Source organism: Platalea leucorodia (genome assembly GCF_965183815.1).
Source record: "Platalea leucorodia genome assembly, chromosome: 15".
NCBI classification, from domain to species: Eukaryota; Metazoa; Chordata; class Aves; order Pelecaniformes; family Threskiornithidae; genus Platalea; species Platalea leucorodia.
In genome coordinates, this window is record NC_138837.1 from 9318172 (window position 1) to 9335597 (window position 17426).

General features: G+C 48.6%; 1 protein-coding gene across 1 annotated transcript in view; it reads left to right on the forward strand.

Moving 5' to 3' along the window:
* The window catches only part of ASTN2 (astrotactin 2), a gene marked incomplete at both ends in the record, with an annotated part of 359009 nt that overhangs the window by 320145 nt on the left and 21438 nt on the right, over positions 1-17426 (forward strand). Inside the window, one exon of the mRNA XM_082327894.1 lies at positions 5446-5587. Within this exon, the coding sequence (XP_082184020.1) occupies positions 5446-5587 (142 nt within the window). The remainder of the gene's footprint in view (positions 1-5445; positions 5588-17426) is intronic.

The following is a 17426-nucleotide window of genomic DNA, read 5'->3' on the forward strand; positions in this document are numbered from 1 at the left end:
CTCTGTTTTTCTTTCCTTGAAAATGGATCAGGAATTGGGAGCCGCTGCGCAGGAACGCGCCTGTTCCCCATTACAGCTCCACTGGGGCTGTAACACGATCGTGCCTGCTCCATACCCACACAGATATTTATTTATCTATACAGGTTTTCTCCTTGTTTTCATTAAGTTAGGCAGAAAAGGTTAATCTTTCTTCTGCTAAAGCTTCAAAACCAACCAAGCTAAATAAAATATGATTTCTTTCATTTCTTTTTTAAAGGACACTCTCTCTCTTCCCCCCCCTTAAGTACCAGAATGAGGTCACAGTCAGAGATGCCACAAGAGTAAATTGAAAACAGGTTAAAAAAAAAAGCAAAAGGGAGAAAGACGGAGGGAGAAAACCACAATCAGAAGAAAGTGACTGGTAATGTTGCAGGGTTGGTTTCATCCAGTCTAGTAAAGAAGCTGTCAAGACAGAGACATTGGTGCCTTCCTACTTTCCTCTTTGTGCTCTTTCTATGAATCTTGAAGGTGAATCACAGCAGGGAGGTCTCCTCTTGTCTTCATTTCCACTTTGGTTTGCACCGCCTGGGTTTTGTCCATGCTGCTGTCGGCACAGGGACACAGGCTGAAGGTGTGAGAATGCCTGTGAGGGTCCCAGAGCTTCCTTTTGCTCCTCTAACCTCCTGGAGGCTCCTGGCCTCACTCTCTTGTTTAGTCTGGTTGAACTCAACACCGTAACTCGTGTTGTCTTTGGTGGGATGGTCGATAGGTGATTCATCCTGCCTGCTGTCCGCAACTGCTGGGCACTGGCACGGGTCGTGGTGGAAGGACTGAGGCAGACTAAGACTGTTGGATGCTGCGAGCAAGAGGTCTGAGCCTGCTCCCATCCATTTTCATTCCTCAGTTCCCATTCCTGCTCATCTGAGCCTCCTGCCACTAGAAGTGTGCTCGCTCAAGGGCAGATTGCCAGCTCAGCCTTGCAGGCAGGCAGCTGAGTCGGGGGTATCCTCCTCCTCCAGACCAGACATCAAGTTGAGTTCCCAGGTGGCTATCCCAGAGCCATCACCGGTGGGTTGACCTTGGTGTGGCCAGACCTTGGTGTGGCCAGACCTGGTGTGGCCAGGAGAAGTTTGCAAAGCTTCACAAAATGGGGCTAACCTCCCTGCAAGCTCCAAGCGTGCTGTTATTTTCCTCTGTTTTAGGGAGAGCTCTGACTCACCACAACACCAGAATCGATATAAGATACATGTTTACAAAACCAAAAAGAGGAGGGTTGCCAAACTCCGCAGCCATGTTTGTGGAAGAGGACAAGGCAGTAGCGAGGGGTTGCACTGGAGAGAGAAGGAAGATGCCCCCTGAAGCGAGCTGCATCTTCCCAGCAGTCATTAGTAGAGCAGAGATTGATTTTTAAAAGCTGCCTGGGGAATTGGATGGTTTGGGGAAGAACAGCCCTGGGAAGGCAATGGCGTGGAAATGAGGGGGAAGAGAGTCTTGCAGGAATTTGGTGTGCAGTTGGGAGTATCAGCATACCTTTGCTGAGCACAACTGCTCCGTTACCTCGAATCTGTGCATCAGGTACCATCTTTTGCTCTGTGCACAGCGTTTACCATAGTGATGTTGAGCTCTGGTCTGGATTTTTTAGTACTGAGAAGTGAACACAGGTGAGGCATCCTCACAGGAGCTGGTCATTTGTCCTTGATATCTGTAACAGCTTATTGCTTTATTTAGCGTGACATCAATTATTTATTACTATTAATGAAGGACACAGATGGCTGTCTGGTCAATAAAATATCTCCTACTCCACAGAGATGATCTACTTAGCTATCATTTACTCTGCAGAGAACCTTTGGATTCTTTCTGAAATTTAATAATGTGAGCAAAGATACTACAGCAATCTAGAAGGTTTGTGCTTCAGGGCTGCTTTGGGAGGCTGAAATCCTTCTTTATATTTGCTGGCAGGGTGTGCGAGAACACAGGTCCAGACGGGAAAGAGAAGCCCCTTTGCTTTCCATCACAAGCTACTTATCCATATAATCCCTTTTATAAAGTCATCAAACTCCTTCTTAAAAGATTGCTAGGTTATGTGCCTTTCTCAGGAGTAGACCGTTTATTCATATCCAATTTACTTTCTCTTGCCATTACTGCCCATTAGCCTAAATATTTATTTTCCATCTGAGTGCCTGCCCTGTTGATGTATTCACAGAGTCATGTATTTCTGCTTGGCCTTTTTATGTCTCTGCTTGCATGGTAAACTTGTGCTTTTTGTTATTTCCCTGTGAAGCCTTCTCTCCTGCTTTCGCTGTGCCTTGTTCATAAGCACAGATGAGCAGTACCAGGCACTGAGCTCTCACCATGGCCTTGTGCAGTTAGGTTGTTATTCCTCTATTGCTACCACATCCCAAGACCACTTTTCCTTGGTAGGGCAACATTGGAGGTCCATCATCCTCTTGCAATGCCAGTAGAGGCACCTGTTGCCTTAGTTGCATTCCACTGACAAGGTCCCAGTCTAAATCTATGGAATAACTTGTTTTCTGGTCCTAGGGAAGGCTTAGGAAATTTCATTTCAGCTGCTCTCAGAGCAGCATGGACTGAAAAAGGAGAGACTTCCCTTGTGTGAGGTGAACAAATAAAGTTGCTGTGTGCTCTCCTTCACCACGGAAAAGCGGCTCCCTGTGTTCGCTGCAGATTGACAGCTCTGGGAAGTCAGTTCGTCCCTGAGGTGTCCCTTACCCGACCCTGTCTTTGCTCCGCAGTCCGTGCAGTCTGGCACTACCAGCAATCTCACTGCTGCTTATACAGGTGCAGAAAGACTCCCAGCCTTGGGAATGAGGTTTCAACACCTTTGCTAGCATCTGTTTTGCTATTTTCATAACAACCTCTTTGCTTTTTTTTTGATTGTAGCAGGGCCAATGGAATGGGAAAGTTCCCTAGAGGCTCAGGATTGAACACAAAGCACCCTCTGGCTGTAGGGATTTTATTGCAAGGGGTTTGGCTTAACCCAAGTTGACACTGCATTGGCAGACCCTGAGAGCTCGATTTCCTCCCGTGCAAGGGAACAGCAACACACTCCACAACCTAGGCAGGTCTCATCCTTGGCAAACCAGATCATTGTGTGATGCAGCTACTGCTGCATTTCAAGGCAGTGCTTGCTGCCAGCCTGTTCCCCTCAAAGCTACCCAGAAAGACCATGAAAGATGAGCACTCAGAAGTTAGTGAGTGCCTTAAAGAGAGTTAGCTGTGCAATTTTAATATGAGCTTTAATTCAGTGGTTGCACATGACATTTTCCATCCCATTCCCAGTCTCCTGCAAGTCTGGTTCCACCCTCTGCACTGCCTGTCTCAGCCCTGTGTGTTTCTTTCCTGTTCCATCTCTTGTGCTCCCTGGCACAGATGTCCTGACTGATGCTCCTGGTACCCGTGGACTGCCAGTCCAAATCTCCCCTTGGTCTTGCCCAGTTGCCCATCACAGTCTCTCTGCCCAGCTATTTTCTCTCCTACCCCTCATTGGCTGCCTCTCAACCCTGAGTGCTCTGGAGGAAGGTGTGAGATCCCACAGCAGACACCCATGGGATGATCTGTCCCTGCCGTGAAGTTTCTTCCTGGTCAGAAGGGAGGTTGCTTGAGGTCTGAAAAGGCATAAAAGCTCTTGCTCTAGCTCAGCAACACAATTTGATTCTGCTTCTTTGTTACATGTTTGTGATTCATCTGCTTTGTAAGTCATGGCAGTGTCTGTTCTCAATGATTTCTGGTGACAGAGACTTCCCCAATCCAGCCCGACATCGTATGAAAAGGGACAGAAATGAAAGTTGGAAATGAGCAATACAGCTTTGTCTGTTTGTTTAAACCATAAACCCAGAGTTAAGGGGCTTACTCAAGGCCATTCAGTGCTCGTGACTTCCAAGCAGTGATGGTACTGCTGCCAATGCAACCTGCCCGTTGAGTTGACTTGGGGTTTGGTACAGACCTGGAGCTGGGGGCTGGGTTAAGCTACAGAGACCGGTGACAGAGCTGCCTGAAAAAAATGTGGAAAGAACAAGTCGTGCTGGGAGCATTAAAATGAATAATTAAGGCTTGGATTCCTTTAGGGAGGAAAAGAATTTATTGCTGCTCTTTTCTCTAGCCAAGGGGGACATTTGTTACTGAGTTGTGTATTTTGAGACAAGACGCAAATGCGGTTTGGGGGGCTGTGAAGGAGGGGATTTTTTCTTCTACCTAGGTAATCCAGCTGCACAGCGAGATGTTCTGGGCTGGTTATACCACTGGGTTATTTCTTACGGTCTGTACCAGAGATGGCAAGACTTGTGCTTCATTACAGTAGTCCTCAGTCACTTTTGCTTTTACAAAAATAAAGAAAAAAAAGTGCTAAGAAGGGAATTCTCCTCCTCCCTCTGCTGCAGTGTTTTGACATTTACACACGCACAAGGTACCCAGCACCGCAATCTGGGTCCAGGTTTGCTTATACCAGCATAACTCTGTCAGCTGCAGCAGCCCTTTCTCCGATTCCCATCAGTGGGAATGGGGGCACAACCAGGGCAGCTGCTCTGGTTTTTTTACTGCTTAGTGCTTGGGAATTGAATGCAATGAGCTTTAACTGATAGACAGCCTGCCCACTGCAAGGAGACAGGTTGTACAGCAGTGGATAATCATGCCAAAAAAGCTTAATAAATGGAGCGTTTTCAGTTTCAGCTGGGTCATGATCTAAGTGTTTAATAAGCTTTATAAACAAGAAGACAAAAAAAAAAAGTTTTTCAGCATTTTTAATTAGTATTTTTTTCTTCAAATGCTTGTAAAAGGGTGAGTGTTTTTCAGCACAGCTGAAGGAGCTCCAGTCAGAGCTCCAGGAGCCAGCAGAGTGCACATGAAAGGGAATGCAAAGCTACTAATATTCATTGAATAAAAAAAAAAAAAACACCACAGAAAAAAAACCCAGCACATTGAGAGCAATTCCATCCAAGCTCTAAAAATGTTTCCTTTCCCAATAATCTAACACAGCAGAAACACATTTCACTGTGACAGGTGATTTTTGAAAAAGGCCATGTCCCCTTTAAGACCTGAATGTGCTGTTGGGGCAGGAGAGCCCTATTTAGCCAGGCTTCCAGATCTTCTGGGGACTTGGAGCCTGTCCTTGGATGGTGGTCCTGCATGTGGTGTTTGCAGTGAGTCCACACATTGCCTGTACGCTCTGTGAGTGCACCCTTCCACTGTCCAAGCGATGACTTAGCACTGGCCCTGGTTTCTGCAGTGGGTCCCTGTTACAGCTGATGGCCCAGGTGTGTTTTCTGCTTGCTTTATGTATAGGTAATATTCTCCATATGGACTTGGGGCCATTCCTACCAGCCACAGCCAGCTAGAGTTTGTTGATTGCCTGTCCTGTGTAGAGGTGTTCCTACAGTGGTTTTTAAATGGTCAGCAATAATTTTGCACCTGTATTGATGTTTTGGTCTTGCTCATCTCTTTGCTCTCCAGGAGAATCCTTGAGCTTTGCGGATGATTTGCTTTCTGGCCTTGCAACATCCTGTGTGGCAGCGGGTAGGAGCCACGGAGATGTCCCTGAAACCAGCCTCTATTCAGTCATTTTCAAGTGCCTGGAACCAGATGGTCTGTACAAGTAAGGACAGGCGTGTGGGGAGGTGCTGGGAGTGAGGGGGGATCTCCAGTTCTGTTGTTTAATTGTTATTAACCTTTTTGTTAGCACCATATTCCACCAGACACTGGACAAATGATGAGACTCTTTCTGTTCCTTTGAGTGGTAGGCTCGGCTAGTGAAATGGAAAACCAGTGTCTGTCAGTATGACACGAGAGGCACTGGGAGTCTGTGGGAGACTCCACTGGAATAACTCACATTTTCAGTGTGCTGGGCTTCCAGGTCCATGCCTGGTGGATTAGGGTTGTCTCATGGATGAACTGAGCTAATGTGGTCAGATTGAAGCAAGTTGCCAAATGCCCGGTGGACCAAAATAGCCAGATGTCAAAAGTGGGATAGGTGTTGTTTATGTATGTTGCTGTTTATATTAGGACGCATGTACCAGATCAGAGAGACATCAAATCCATCTGCCCACCACCCAGGCACTTCTGCAGGGATGGCTGCCACACCTGTGCTGATGTTCTGGTTCACTTACTTGACTCTTCTGAGATATGCTTTGAGCACATGGGATTGGATTTTCTGTTTGACTCTTATGGAGTAATTAGTGTCCAAAGCAAAGGGATAATTTCAGGATCTGAATATTATCTTCTCCTTCAGTATCCTTTGGAGAGGGTCTGGGCTTTTCAACCTCACTATCGTTTGGAGGGAGTCTGGGCTTTCCAACCTGGCTTGTTAGCTAGGGCATCCTCTGTCTTGGGGGGGACAGCAGGAGCCAGGAGAGTAAGAGAGGAAAAAAAGAGAGAAAAAAGGCAAGGAGATGGACGAGAGACAGAGTAAGCAAGAGAGAAACACCCAGGGCTTAATGTCAGAGTGACTGTAATAATTAAAACACATTTTGTAGTGAGTAATGAAACTTTTTATGGGACCACAAAAGCATTTAAAGCGAGAGCTGGCAAATGGTCTGTCAGCGAGAACTTTTAAAGATCTTGATTAATACTTTCCCTTTGCCTCCCCCTCCATCACCCCCCAGTTAAGTATGTTGACAGCCTCCAAAGAAGAAGCCTTTATTGTGCATCTCTCGAGCAGGGCTGTGTCCAGGAGCGGGCTCCAAGTGATACCTCTTGCCATTTAATAATTTTAAATGTTTTCCTGTTAAATATATATAATGCATAAATATAATTATTAATATCTCTGGGAACTGGGCTGCTCTGACAAGATGCCAGGGAGAGGCTGGAGCAACCGCAGAGCTTGCTAATAACCCGCCGCCCATAAAATCAGCCAGTTGTGAGCTCTCAGCCGTTCAGCTTACGGCTGCCAGGGGCATTGGGAGAGGGAAGAGCCGCTGGGTTTAATGGGGAGGCTGCTGCTGAGGTGAACACATGGAGCTGGGAGCCAGAAGGTCTGGCTCTTGGGCAGCCTGGGCTGCCAAATCACCTTCCCCATCTGCCGGGCAGGGATAATTGCACTCACCCATTGCTTTAGGGGCTTTGTGATCTAATTCTTGATGTCTGCAAAGGTCTGGGAGAGCCTTGGGTGGAAGGCGTAAGGCTTTGTCTGGGGTTCTGTCATCCCTTTGGTCAAAGCCAGGCTTCTGCTTTGCGGCACATTGCCATGGAGGGGGTAAGCAGAGATCAGTGATGCCCCATGTCCTGGAGGTGGCTATGGGCCGCTTCTACTCTCTGTAGGTGCCCCTGGGTGAGGGACAGTAGCTTTTTGTGGGGAGCCATAGCTGCAGGCAGCCAGCAGGCATCATTCCCCTGGCATCAAGGAGCTTTGGACCTCATCCTTCTGCGGGGACAGGCCCTGCGGTGACGCACAGTGTTGCGCTAACGCTCAGCAGGGCTTGGCACACCATTCCCAGGACTGTGCACACTTAAGTGCACATGTATGGACACGTTTGTGTTGGCACCTGTGAGGATGGACCCACACTCCTGGGCATCCAAAAAATGTTCGTGCACACACACTACAGCACATCTTCCTTGGCATCTGCTGCTGCATGCCCCAGCACACCTGCGTGGACTGATAGACCTACTGCTTAATGTGTTTGCATGCACTGCCGTGGGTGCATGCATATGCAGCACACACACAGACATTTGCTCCAACCTGGGGCCTAACCAGCATGTGTTTACTTAGCATCTGTGCATCCTCAGATACATAGGCACACACATTAAACATTCCTCTGTTCAGATGTCCATACAGTTGCAACACAGCATGAAGAAAGCCAGAACAGTGAAATGTGAGGCTAACACTCTGTTCTGAGCCCATGCAGACGTAACAACAACAGAAACACGGGCACGGGGTCATTTCTTAAATTGAATTTCTTCTGCTTGTTTCATTTGTTTCTGCGGAAAAATAGGTATCTTGAAAGGCTCTGGCCTGGGTATAATCCTGATTATAGCAACTCGGCAGGGACCTGTGCTTTTCCCTAGGCTGTTAGGTGAGCGCATAGAGTCTGCATCATCAGAGCTCTTCAAAAGCAAATGCTTTTGCTTGTTCAGTAGTCTAAGGGTATCACATAAATTGAGAGAGGGGACTGTGAGATCGTGGAAGTCTCTTGTGCTCTGTAAATGTGTCAGACGTCCTGTCCCTTTTCTGCTGTAGTACCTATGGCAATTACACTCTGCTGTTGACCGTTCGTTTGGAGTATTACCAGCCTGAGATCAAAGCTGGGCTTGAGAATGAAAAACAAAACCAAAAAATGCTCTACAAGCAAACAAATAAACAAAGTCTGATTGATTCCTCTGCTTTTGAGACTTCCGTAATTTCAAAATATAAGCTAACAAAAGGAGAACTAATTTACCTGTCCTTTGCAATTTCAGTCTGATGAAAATATGTTGCCTGTCAGCCTTTTTCTTCCCCCTGCCTGTAGTACTTTGGGGTTGAGATGCTAGTCCCTGCACAGAGGGTTTTCAGAGGGAAAGTAGTTCATGTCAACAAAGATGCATGTGCTCCATACACTCTTGTACACGCATGGACACTCCAGCTGGTCTGTCAGACATGGGTGCCTGTGCATGGGGATCCATGCTGCCATCATGTGAATGCACTGGTGTGCAAGCACACAGGAATACTGGGGATGGTCCTTGAAGTCTTTCAAGTTTGGTTTAAGCTCTTAAAAACCAAAAGTCTTATAATTCTTGCAAAACACATCACAGGAGAGGGGATTGATCTCCCCTGAGGTCAGCTAGACTAGAGCAGTCTGCCAAGCTTCCTCCCAGGTGGATCTGGAAAAGGATGGGATGAGGAAGGCAGAGAGAGATGTCTACATGTCTGTTAAGTGCTCATCTTGCATGGACCAGCCAGTTTAGACAGCGGTTAACGCCAGTCAGACTGATGGTATGGGAGCTTGGGAGCACCGTGCTGTGACAGGCAACTGGTGATGCACCAAGCACCAAACACCAGTCAAGAGAAAGAGCTCTGGCTTGTCTCAGAGGTCACACTCAGCCTGGACGACTGAGCTTATATTGCTCCTGGCCCTTATATAGCTCAGCACCCTACAAACCCAACCAATCTCTCTGCTGTGGTGACAGGAGCTTCCCCTGTGCATCCCGCAGCCTCCCTGAGCCTTCAGCCCAGCTCATCCATCTCTCTAGCTCATCCATCTCAGCTTCTCACCCCGTCATTCCCTGAGTGCCTGGGGATGCCTCTTTGCTGAGCTGTACCTGATCGGCTGCCGGAAAGCAGCTTTGCCAGCCCAGCACGTTCATTTGAGATACTTGGGGAGACACCAAGTATCCCTCAGCCAAAAAGGGAAATTTTGGAAAGGGAAATGAAAACCCCCTCCAGCTCCTCAATGGAGCTGCAGTGCAAACACACCGACTTCTTCCCTGCACCACAGATACTATAATTATAGATTAGATTAATTCCCAATGTTTCACTTTATTTACATTCCAGACCTAGCCTATTCATTTCCGGTGTTTGTGCCAAGAATCAGCACAAAATTTACTGGAAATAATATGGAAGTCATCAGGATCCCTTCCAGAGCCTTTCCTTGGAGTGTGTTCATGTGCTGAGAAGGAGCCTCAAATTTGCATTCCCTTTGCTGGCTCAGATAGGGTTTCCCCAGGGTGATCCTGAACCAGCCCAAAGGCTCTGGGAGAGCATGTTTCAGGAGTGTTGGAAAGGTGGAAAACCCTTCGTAAGGGATGAAGATGGGGCACTGCCGTCAGATAGAAGGGGATTCAGTTAGACCTCAGAATGACAACACAAGGCTCCCATCCGCAGCCATGACCCACCAAGAACTGCCCGGCCAGCATCATCCCCTGTAGGGTCTGAAGGCCATCACCAGCATGGCCAGGCTTAGCCTCTGTCGTCATATGCTGGCTAACAGTGAACATACTTTAGTTTGGCGAGCTTAAGGAAAGAGGCAAAGGCATTGAGTAGGGGGAACCCATCGTAGCATAGAGAGGCAGCGATTACAGTTCAGCAAGCTCAATGCGCTAAAGGAGCTGGCCCAGAACAAGGCTGATTAATGTTGACTGACCTCTGCCTTATGCATAGCTGGGATGAAAAGTGGAATGGAAACCCTTGGTGCTCAAGAGTGTGCTAATGCTGGCAGCAGTCTGCTGCTCCTTATATGATACTAATTGTTATTGTTGGTCTTCTGTCAGGAAGACACATGAATGAGCACTGGAGCAATCTGAGACAGATCCCAAATAGCTCAGTGGCATGGGTTAAAACACATCTGTTACAGCCCTTGGCTGAGTCCCCTGTGTGTACAGGAGCTGTGCTGCTTCATTGAATCCACCTCTTCTATTCCACATGCTCTCCAGCTTCCTGAAGCTGAGTGGTGTATGGCTGTAGTTTCTTCTCAGGCATTCCTGGCTTGCAGAAGCTCAAACAGGGCAAGTCAGGAGTTGAACAAGTGTTTGCTAAATCCCAGGCCTGTGCTCTAACTGCAGGCTCGTCCTTCCTTAGCAGTTTAGGGTTGCTTCAGAACCAGGCTGCCCAAATGCTGTCTTAGATGCGATTTTGCTGAAGCAAGTCCAGCATGAAACTGTCTGGGCCCATCTGGGCTACGTGAAGATCATTCCAGTGGAGGTGGATTGACCCCATGAAAGATGGTCTATACAGGGAGGTCAGGGGCTCAGTAGGAGATAATGTCTCTCTTTCTGCTGATATTAATGAAGTCCTGTGCATGGAGGAAGGTTGGACTCCTGTTGAAGTTTCCAACATTAGGAGAGTGCACATATAGAGGCCACAGAAAAGACATTGATGCTTTCTTCATGGCCAGTCAAAGTGCTGGAGGCTCTTCCCAGCTTTGCCATTTGCTCTACAGAGTGATGTAAGCAGATCGCTTTGTCTCACTTTCATCTTCATCTGTTTGCCTGTTCCCTTTATAAGCTCAGGTTTTAAGCTCTCTCTCACTCTCTCTGTGTACAGACCAGCCTGGGTGACTCAGATCAGGGCCTTCAGGTGCTGCTGCAGTATTGCTATAGTGATTGTTTGCCATCACCATTGTGAAAGTTGGGTTTGTGCCTGAATCCTCACTCCACGTCCAGATCTGTCCCTGTCACCAGTATTCAGCCACCTGGGACATATCTGGAGTCAGGAGGTACCTTTCCACTGACCTCAGTGGAACCTTCTTCCCTAGTATCTGCCAATCAGCATATGAGCATCTCCGTCCTTTTCTCTGGAAAGACTAGGTTATCCTCCCCAAATTCTCTGTTTCTGCTCATACCTTGTGTCACAAGCAGAACAGCCTTTGTTGCCTCCCACGGCCGGCTCCTCCCCACCCTTTCCTCAGGACGTCCAGATTGAAATAACATTCTTGGTGTTTTTGTTCTAAAAATTCCTGGCATACAAGCCCCAAACCTATCCTGGGTCCAGGCCCATTCACATTGCTCATCTGGGGGTGGCTTGAGGAAGGCTGGCAGTGGGGGAGCAAGGAGGAGGAGGAGGCATGGACAGGTCATTGTGTAGGGTATTGCAGCTGGGGGAGTGTGCGAATATAGGATATTTTCTGGAAATGGTAATAGGGTGGAGAGGAGAAATTTGGCCTCTTCATCTGTTGGTAGACAAATGGACCTTTGCAATTCCACCTTTTCCCCATCACCAAATCCCTATCACCAACCCTTTACAGTTATGGACTTGGAGAGTATTCTTATTTCTGAGCGTGCAGAAACCTAATGCCAGTAACATAGATCCGTCCAAGTCTTATGTCATTGACTAATGGGAGAGTGAGTACAAGACATGCGATATAAATATCAACACAGGCATTGCTGGCTTTGATTTGCGTCTAAGCCAGCAAAACCTGCACTGTGCTACTGTGTTGGAGTTACTTGTTTTGTTCATCAGTTCTCCATGGTATAGAATACATTTTTCCTGAAGGCTGGAAAGCTGAGGGTCATGTTGATTTGATTCTTACAGTGGGGTTTGAACCCTCTCCCCTTCCAGGACACAAGGAATTCACTGCTTGGAGGGGGTGTTTCTTTTATCTTGCAGGGGAGCAATGGGTCAGGAGAAGGGCAAATGCTTTTGTTCTTGTTGGCCATGTCCTAGCTAGGGAAACTGAGGCAGGGAGAGGTGATGTGACATGCCTGAAGCTCTTCAGTGGGCTGGAGCTGAGCAGAGTCGAGGGATGCCCTTGCTCGCACTTCACATAGGCCCCACTTCAGAAGAGCACTTAAGAGAATTGCTTTTTTTGGTCAGGGGATGAAGCAATACCTCTAGCACAAAAATAGGGTCTCCTCTTCCTAATTTCCTCATGCAGTCTGGGACCCAGGTACCTGAGAGGTCACGTCAAGGAAGCCGTGGCACACCCTCAAAAATGCTGCTGGCTGGCTTGGTGTCTCACACTCTCCCGTCTCTCTTGTTCTTGTCCTCAGTGTGTTGGTGTTTTTTTCCCAGCAAAGCCAATCTGGCAGCAAAATGACTTTTTTGAACAGTACTAGAGACAGCGGGCGATGCCACTTTGCCAGCTGGAGTTTTCCCTCTGTTGCCAGAGCGCAGATGAAGCTTCTGCCGCCGCACCGCCATCCCAGCCACTTAGCAGGAGCGATGCTCGCTTGCCTTGTGGGGGGGCAGCACCAGGGCTTTGACACAAAGAGGCAGTGTTACATCACGTCTGCAGCTCCGGTCCTGCTTGCAGTCCTGCTGGGGTGCGCACAGCCCAAAACAAGCTCTGCCCATGCTGATCCTGGAATTTAAATTACGGGCAAGCTTGATGCAGAGGGATCCAAGCAGGCTGTGTGCGAGCCAGCCCAAGCCAGACGCAGCACGGCTGTGTTCACTTGGCAGTCCCATGGCCTTACACCTGCTCTGCCAAGCAAGAGGAGAGCAAGGGGGTATCAGACAAAGTGCAAGCCTGGGCTGGCAGGGCTGCTCTGCAGCAGGATTGGAGCTGGCACCTTACGTGGTATGGTGCTGGTGATGTTTTCCTGCTCAGGTCTCTGTTAGGGTGATTCACCATGCGTTGTTTTGTGGCTGGGTAGCTCTTGTATACCCCAGGCAGACTTTGTCTCTGCAAAATGATGATTGGATTTGCCGTGTGTGGGTTCATGCGTCGCTAGCCAACGCCTTGATGTTTGGATGGGAAGTTTTTGCCTCCTCCTTTGACTGGTTCCCTGCACCCAGTAGCAGCTCAACCTGATATTTGCAGACAATTCAAGTTTTTAATAGGCTAATTCTAGCCTTAAGGAGTGGCCAGAAGCAGCTCAGCTGTATCCATAAATATGCCCCAGGAAGGATGTGACAAGCTGCTCTGGTGCCCAGGTGTTCAGATACTACTGCACCCACAGGTCATATCTGAAGCTGGAGCCATACCCACAGCCCAGGGAGTAAATCAGCTCAGACAGACTCTGGATGGGACCCCAGGTCCCAAAAGCTGGAGATACTGGCCCCAAAAGGCGATGCTGATCCAAATAAAAAAATAAGTCATAAACTAATCCTATCTGCCCATCTTTTCCTCCACACTCTAGAGGCAAAGTATGGATGCCATTACCTACAAGATCTGTCCCAGCTCAGACCAGCAATGTGCATCTATCTCATACGTGGCCTGCAAGTCCATAAAACTAGTTAAACATTTTTTTTGTTTCATTTTTCCAAAGGACACCTGCAGCACATCCCACCCCATCCTTTTCTTGTAACAACAACAGCACAGAGCGTCTCTCACCAGCCTTTTCTCCCAGAGAGCACTTTGTTATCTTCATTTTCCTTTTTTCTTGCTATGCATTTAAAAAAACCCCCAACATTTCTCTTTTAATCTTTGGCTTGTGCAGAGCATTATATCTGTAAGCACCCACCTCCTGGTCATGCCACACTGGATTTTATCAGCACACGGTGAGCCTTCTGGCTCTGCCACCGCTTATCCCCCTCAAGGTCACGGGACAAGGCTGTTTCCCAGCTGCAGGGAGTTTGTCATGGGGGAGCTGCATGGGTGACGGACCCCCTGCACAGGCAGTTGCTGAACTCACCTACTTTCTGGTAGATCTTGACTGACCTTTAAATTATTCTTTGGGTTTTGGGATTGTTTGCCCCCTGCAAAAGAAGTTTGCTTGTATTTTCCTAGTTTGAGGATATTGAGTGCATCTGGGTTTTTCTGTGCTGGTCTTCAGTGGTGTTGAAGGGAGGTGTTATTCTCCTAGACCTCAGGCAGTCTTGGGTTCAGATGATGGAGCAGGAGTGTGGTAGGGCATGGCCTGCAATTTCTTTGCTGCAACTGCTGCTGCTTAGCGGTTTTGCTTAATAGTGGACTTGTCAGGAGTGCCCACATTTTGGGACCTTTTTCAGTTTTATGTTCTGAGGCTTTAGAAATCCCTCAGCTTCACAAGTTCACAGCCCTCATTGCCTGTCTCAGGTTATGTTAGTGCTTAGGTGACCAAGTCCCTGCTGCAGAACCCGTGTTTGCAAAAGTAACCAGTGAATTCAAACGTCTCCATTTTGGGAGCATCATCTTCAAGGCTTCACTGGCAGAGCCACAGCTCCCACTGGCTTCAGCTGAGTTTGCACCAGAGTAGGTCACTGTAAAATGGAGACACTCAAGTAGCCTCAAAGTAGCTGCTTCTTTCTGAGTTTTCCCACCTGTAAAAGACATATTAAAACTGAGCTACACCCTTTGCTAGGTTTCCTATACAGTGAGAACAGCATAATAAAATGGGAGAGAAAGCCGAGAAGTAGCTGCTTGGTTGCAGAGGTGGCATCTACATGGTGAGGTGGGACTTGCCATGGGTGGTGCTCCCTGCTGGAGCTGTGGCCCACTTGGTCTCTGCTTGGTCTCCCCAATCTGATACCACCTCATACTGCCAAAGATATTTTCTTTGAGTACCTTCAGAGTGATTGTTCCCAGCACACATGCCCTCATTACTCCTGGTCACCTCACACACACACTCACTTCCCTCATCAGGCATGAGATAAATTTGATTATACAGCAATATGGTTTCTGTTATGAAAAGGGGAAAGAAAATACCCTGGCTTTCACTGAAAACCCTTGGAGCCAAAGCTTATGTCATAATTTAAATGTTTCTAAAAAAGAGAAGTAGGGGATGAGGGTTGCTTTTTGTTCAGAGGATGGTGGATGGAGGGGGTGGTGGGGCAGGGTCCTGTCTTCACTAGATGAGCTGATGGAGCTGGGTGTGGAGACCTGCTGCCCTGGCAGCAGGGAGCCCCGATTCAGGGAGCTCGGTGCTGGGTCACTGCTAGATGTTTGCCCAAACACCTGGAGCCACTGGCTGGGCAGCCGGCCAGCTCAGTGAGGTGGGCTTGGGTGCTTACCTTGACTCAGCGCTGGGCTGTCATACCCCTGAATCAGGGCCTGTTGCTTTTCTTCCATCTTTTCTCCTGTTGGTTTCTGCTGGGGAAGCTGCAGGGCAGTGCACAGCAGCAGCAACCTGAGCTAGGTCTGGCACGTGCCAGCCCCTGGCATCGTTTTCTCCTTCCTTCTGATCATCTCCCACTGCCCTGCAGTTATGGAAATAGCCTCAGCTCTTAATCTCATTGCACAAGCCTGCCACCAGGCTGGGATACTTTCATGTTTTCTTTCTATCTGGTTTGCGTCATTGCAACATCACAGTCTTCCAGCCTTTCTGTGACAGGGTGTGGGGGAAGTACGTATCGTGCACCCCAGAACCTTTACGCGCCAATGCCAGTTTCTTGCATGGGGTGGGGGATGCTCGGGTATGCCTCTTGCTCTCTGGGACACCCACCCCTAAGCTGCTGGGGAAACCTCTCAGAACAAGCACCTCAAACCAAAACACTTCTTCAGTGCCCTTTGACATGTCACCACAGATGTAAGCAAAAGGATTTCAAGCCATTACAGCTGCCACAAGTTGTCCTCTTGGCCCTACACTGCACCCCCCTTCTTGCAGGAGTGTCTATCCTGCATGGGCAAGGTCTGATGCATGTCCCTGGCGTGGGCAGTCTATTCTCCAGAGGAAGCTGCTGTCTTAATAACAACATCTTCTTGCTTAATTGTGAGCTTAGTTGTCCCAGAGCAAGTCTGGGATAATGCCCAAGGGTCACATCAATGCAGCTCTCCCTGCTTTATGCCCATAAAGTAGGCCAAGACAGAAACAAGGATTCTGTCTCATCCCAACCCTCTGTCCTGCCTGCCCAGCTGGCCTTATCCCCATCGAGGCAGTATGTAGGGGACTGGTGGGGACCTGAAGCTACCTGGGGTGATCCTATGAATCCAACCTTTGCAGCATTGCTGCAGGCTGTGATGTATTTACCTGATTGACAGGCTGGGGACCATCAGCACTACCAGTGTCACCTTCTCTGTCTTCTCTGCCTCTTGTTCTTCTCCCCTCTGGGTTTCGGGGCTTTGTTAGGGTTTGTGTACATTTTACGGTGCTGCGTCCCCATGGGTGCTGCCCTTTGTCTGTGCTGGACCCAAGTGCATGGAAATGTATGGATGAGGACAGCTGTGTGTATCTGTCCATACTGTTTATGGGTTTGGATCTGGGAGGCAGAGACACCTTGCTTTGCTGGGGGTCTTTCCTATACCAGCAGCAGGAACATGAACCTTAGTGCTGACCAATACCCCATAAACCTACCATCCCATAACCCCTATCCCGTAGCCCATCTGAGGCGAAATCATGGCCAGCTCCTGCTCTAAATAATCTCTGGGTATGCAGGTGTATTTTTGAGATGTTTGATGAGGATATCTGTGACGGTGCACGCGTGGAGCAGCGTGTGATTGTGTGGCTGGTTAGCCTTGTGCTCTGGCAGGTGAAGCAAACCCTTTACAGAGGGCTTTCCACCGAGGGGACTGCAGAGAATAGAATATCCTAAATACTGCTACAGCCCAGCAAAGTGCTGCACCTTGTGTTCCCCTTGGCAGTGTACCACACTCCCTGGGCAGCAGCGTGCAGTGACATCCCTGTGGCTCTTCCATTGCCTATCCAAACCTGCCTGATCGCTGCTCTGGCAGAGCTGCCCCGCTGCAGGCCAGCCCATGGTGTGAAGCCCACCCCATAGCATGAAGTCCATCTCCGTCAGCCCACACGGCTCCTGAGCTCTTGCAGGCCACCTCCAGCTTTCGGCTCTGTCCCTGGCTTGTACCTGCTGCACTGCCACACGCTGAATTGTTTTCCAAGTGGAAACATGAGTTGAAGTATTAACTCCACAAGGGCCTTTCTGTGCAATGCGCCGGGATTAAATATTTATGTTGGCAAAAAGCGTGTAATAGGCAGCTCAAGATCAGAGATAATGAAATTGAGGTGTGTGGAGAAAGGGGGGAGGAGGCGGGGGGCTTGCAGGACCAGAAGGGAGAGGGACACAAGTGGGTTGTACTATGTGTGCATGGGCGATTGCTTTCAGTTTTATTAATACCCCACCTGTTTCTGGGGGGGACCCCAGCCCCATCACTGGGAGCTCTGCAATGCACGAGGGAGTGCAGAGATCAGCCATCGCCATTCCTTGCACACAG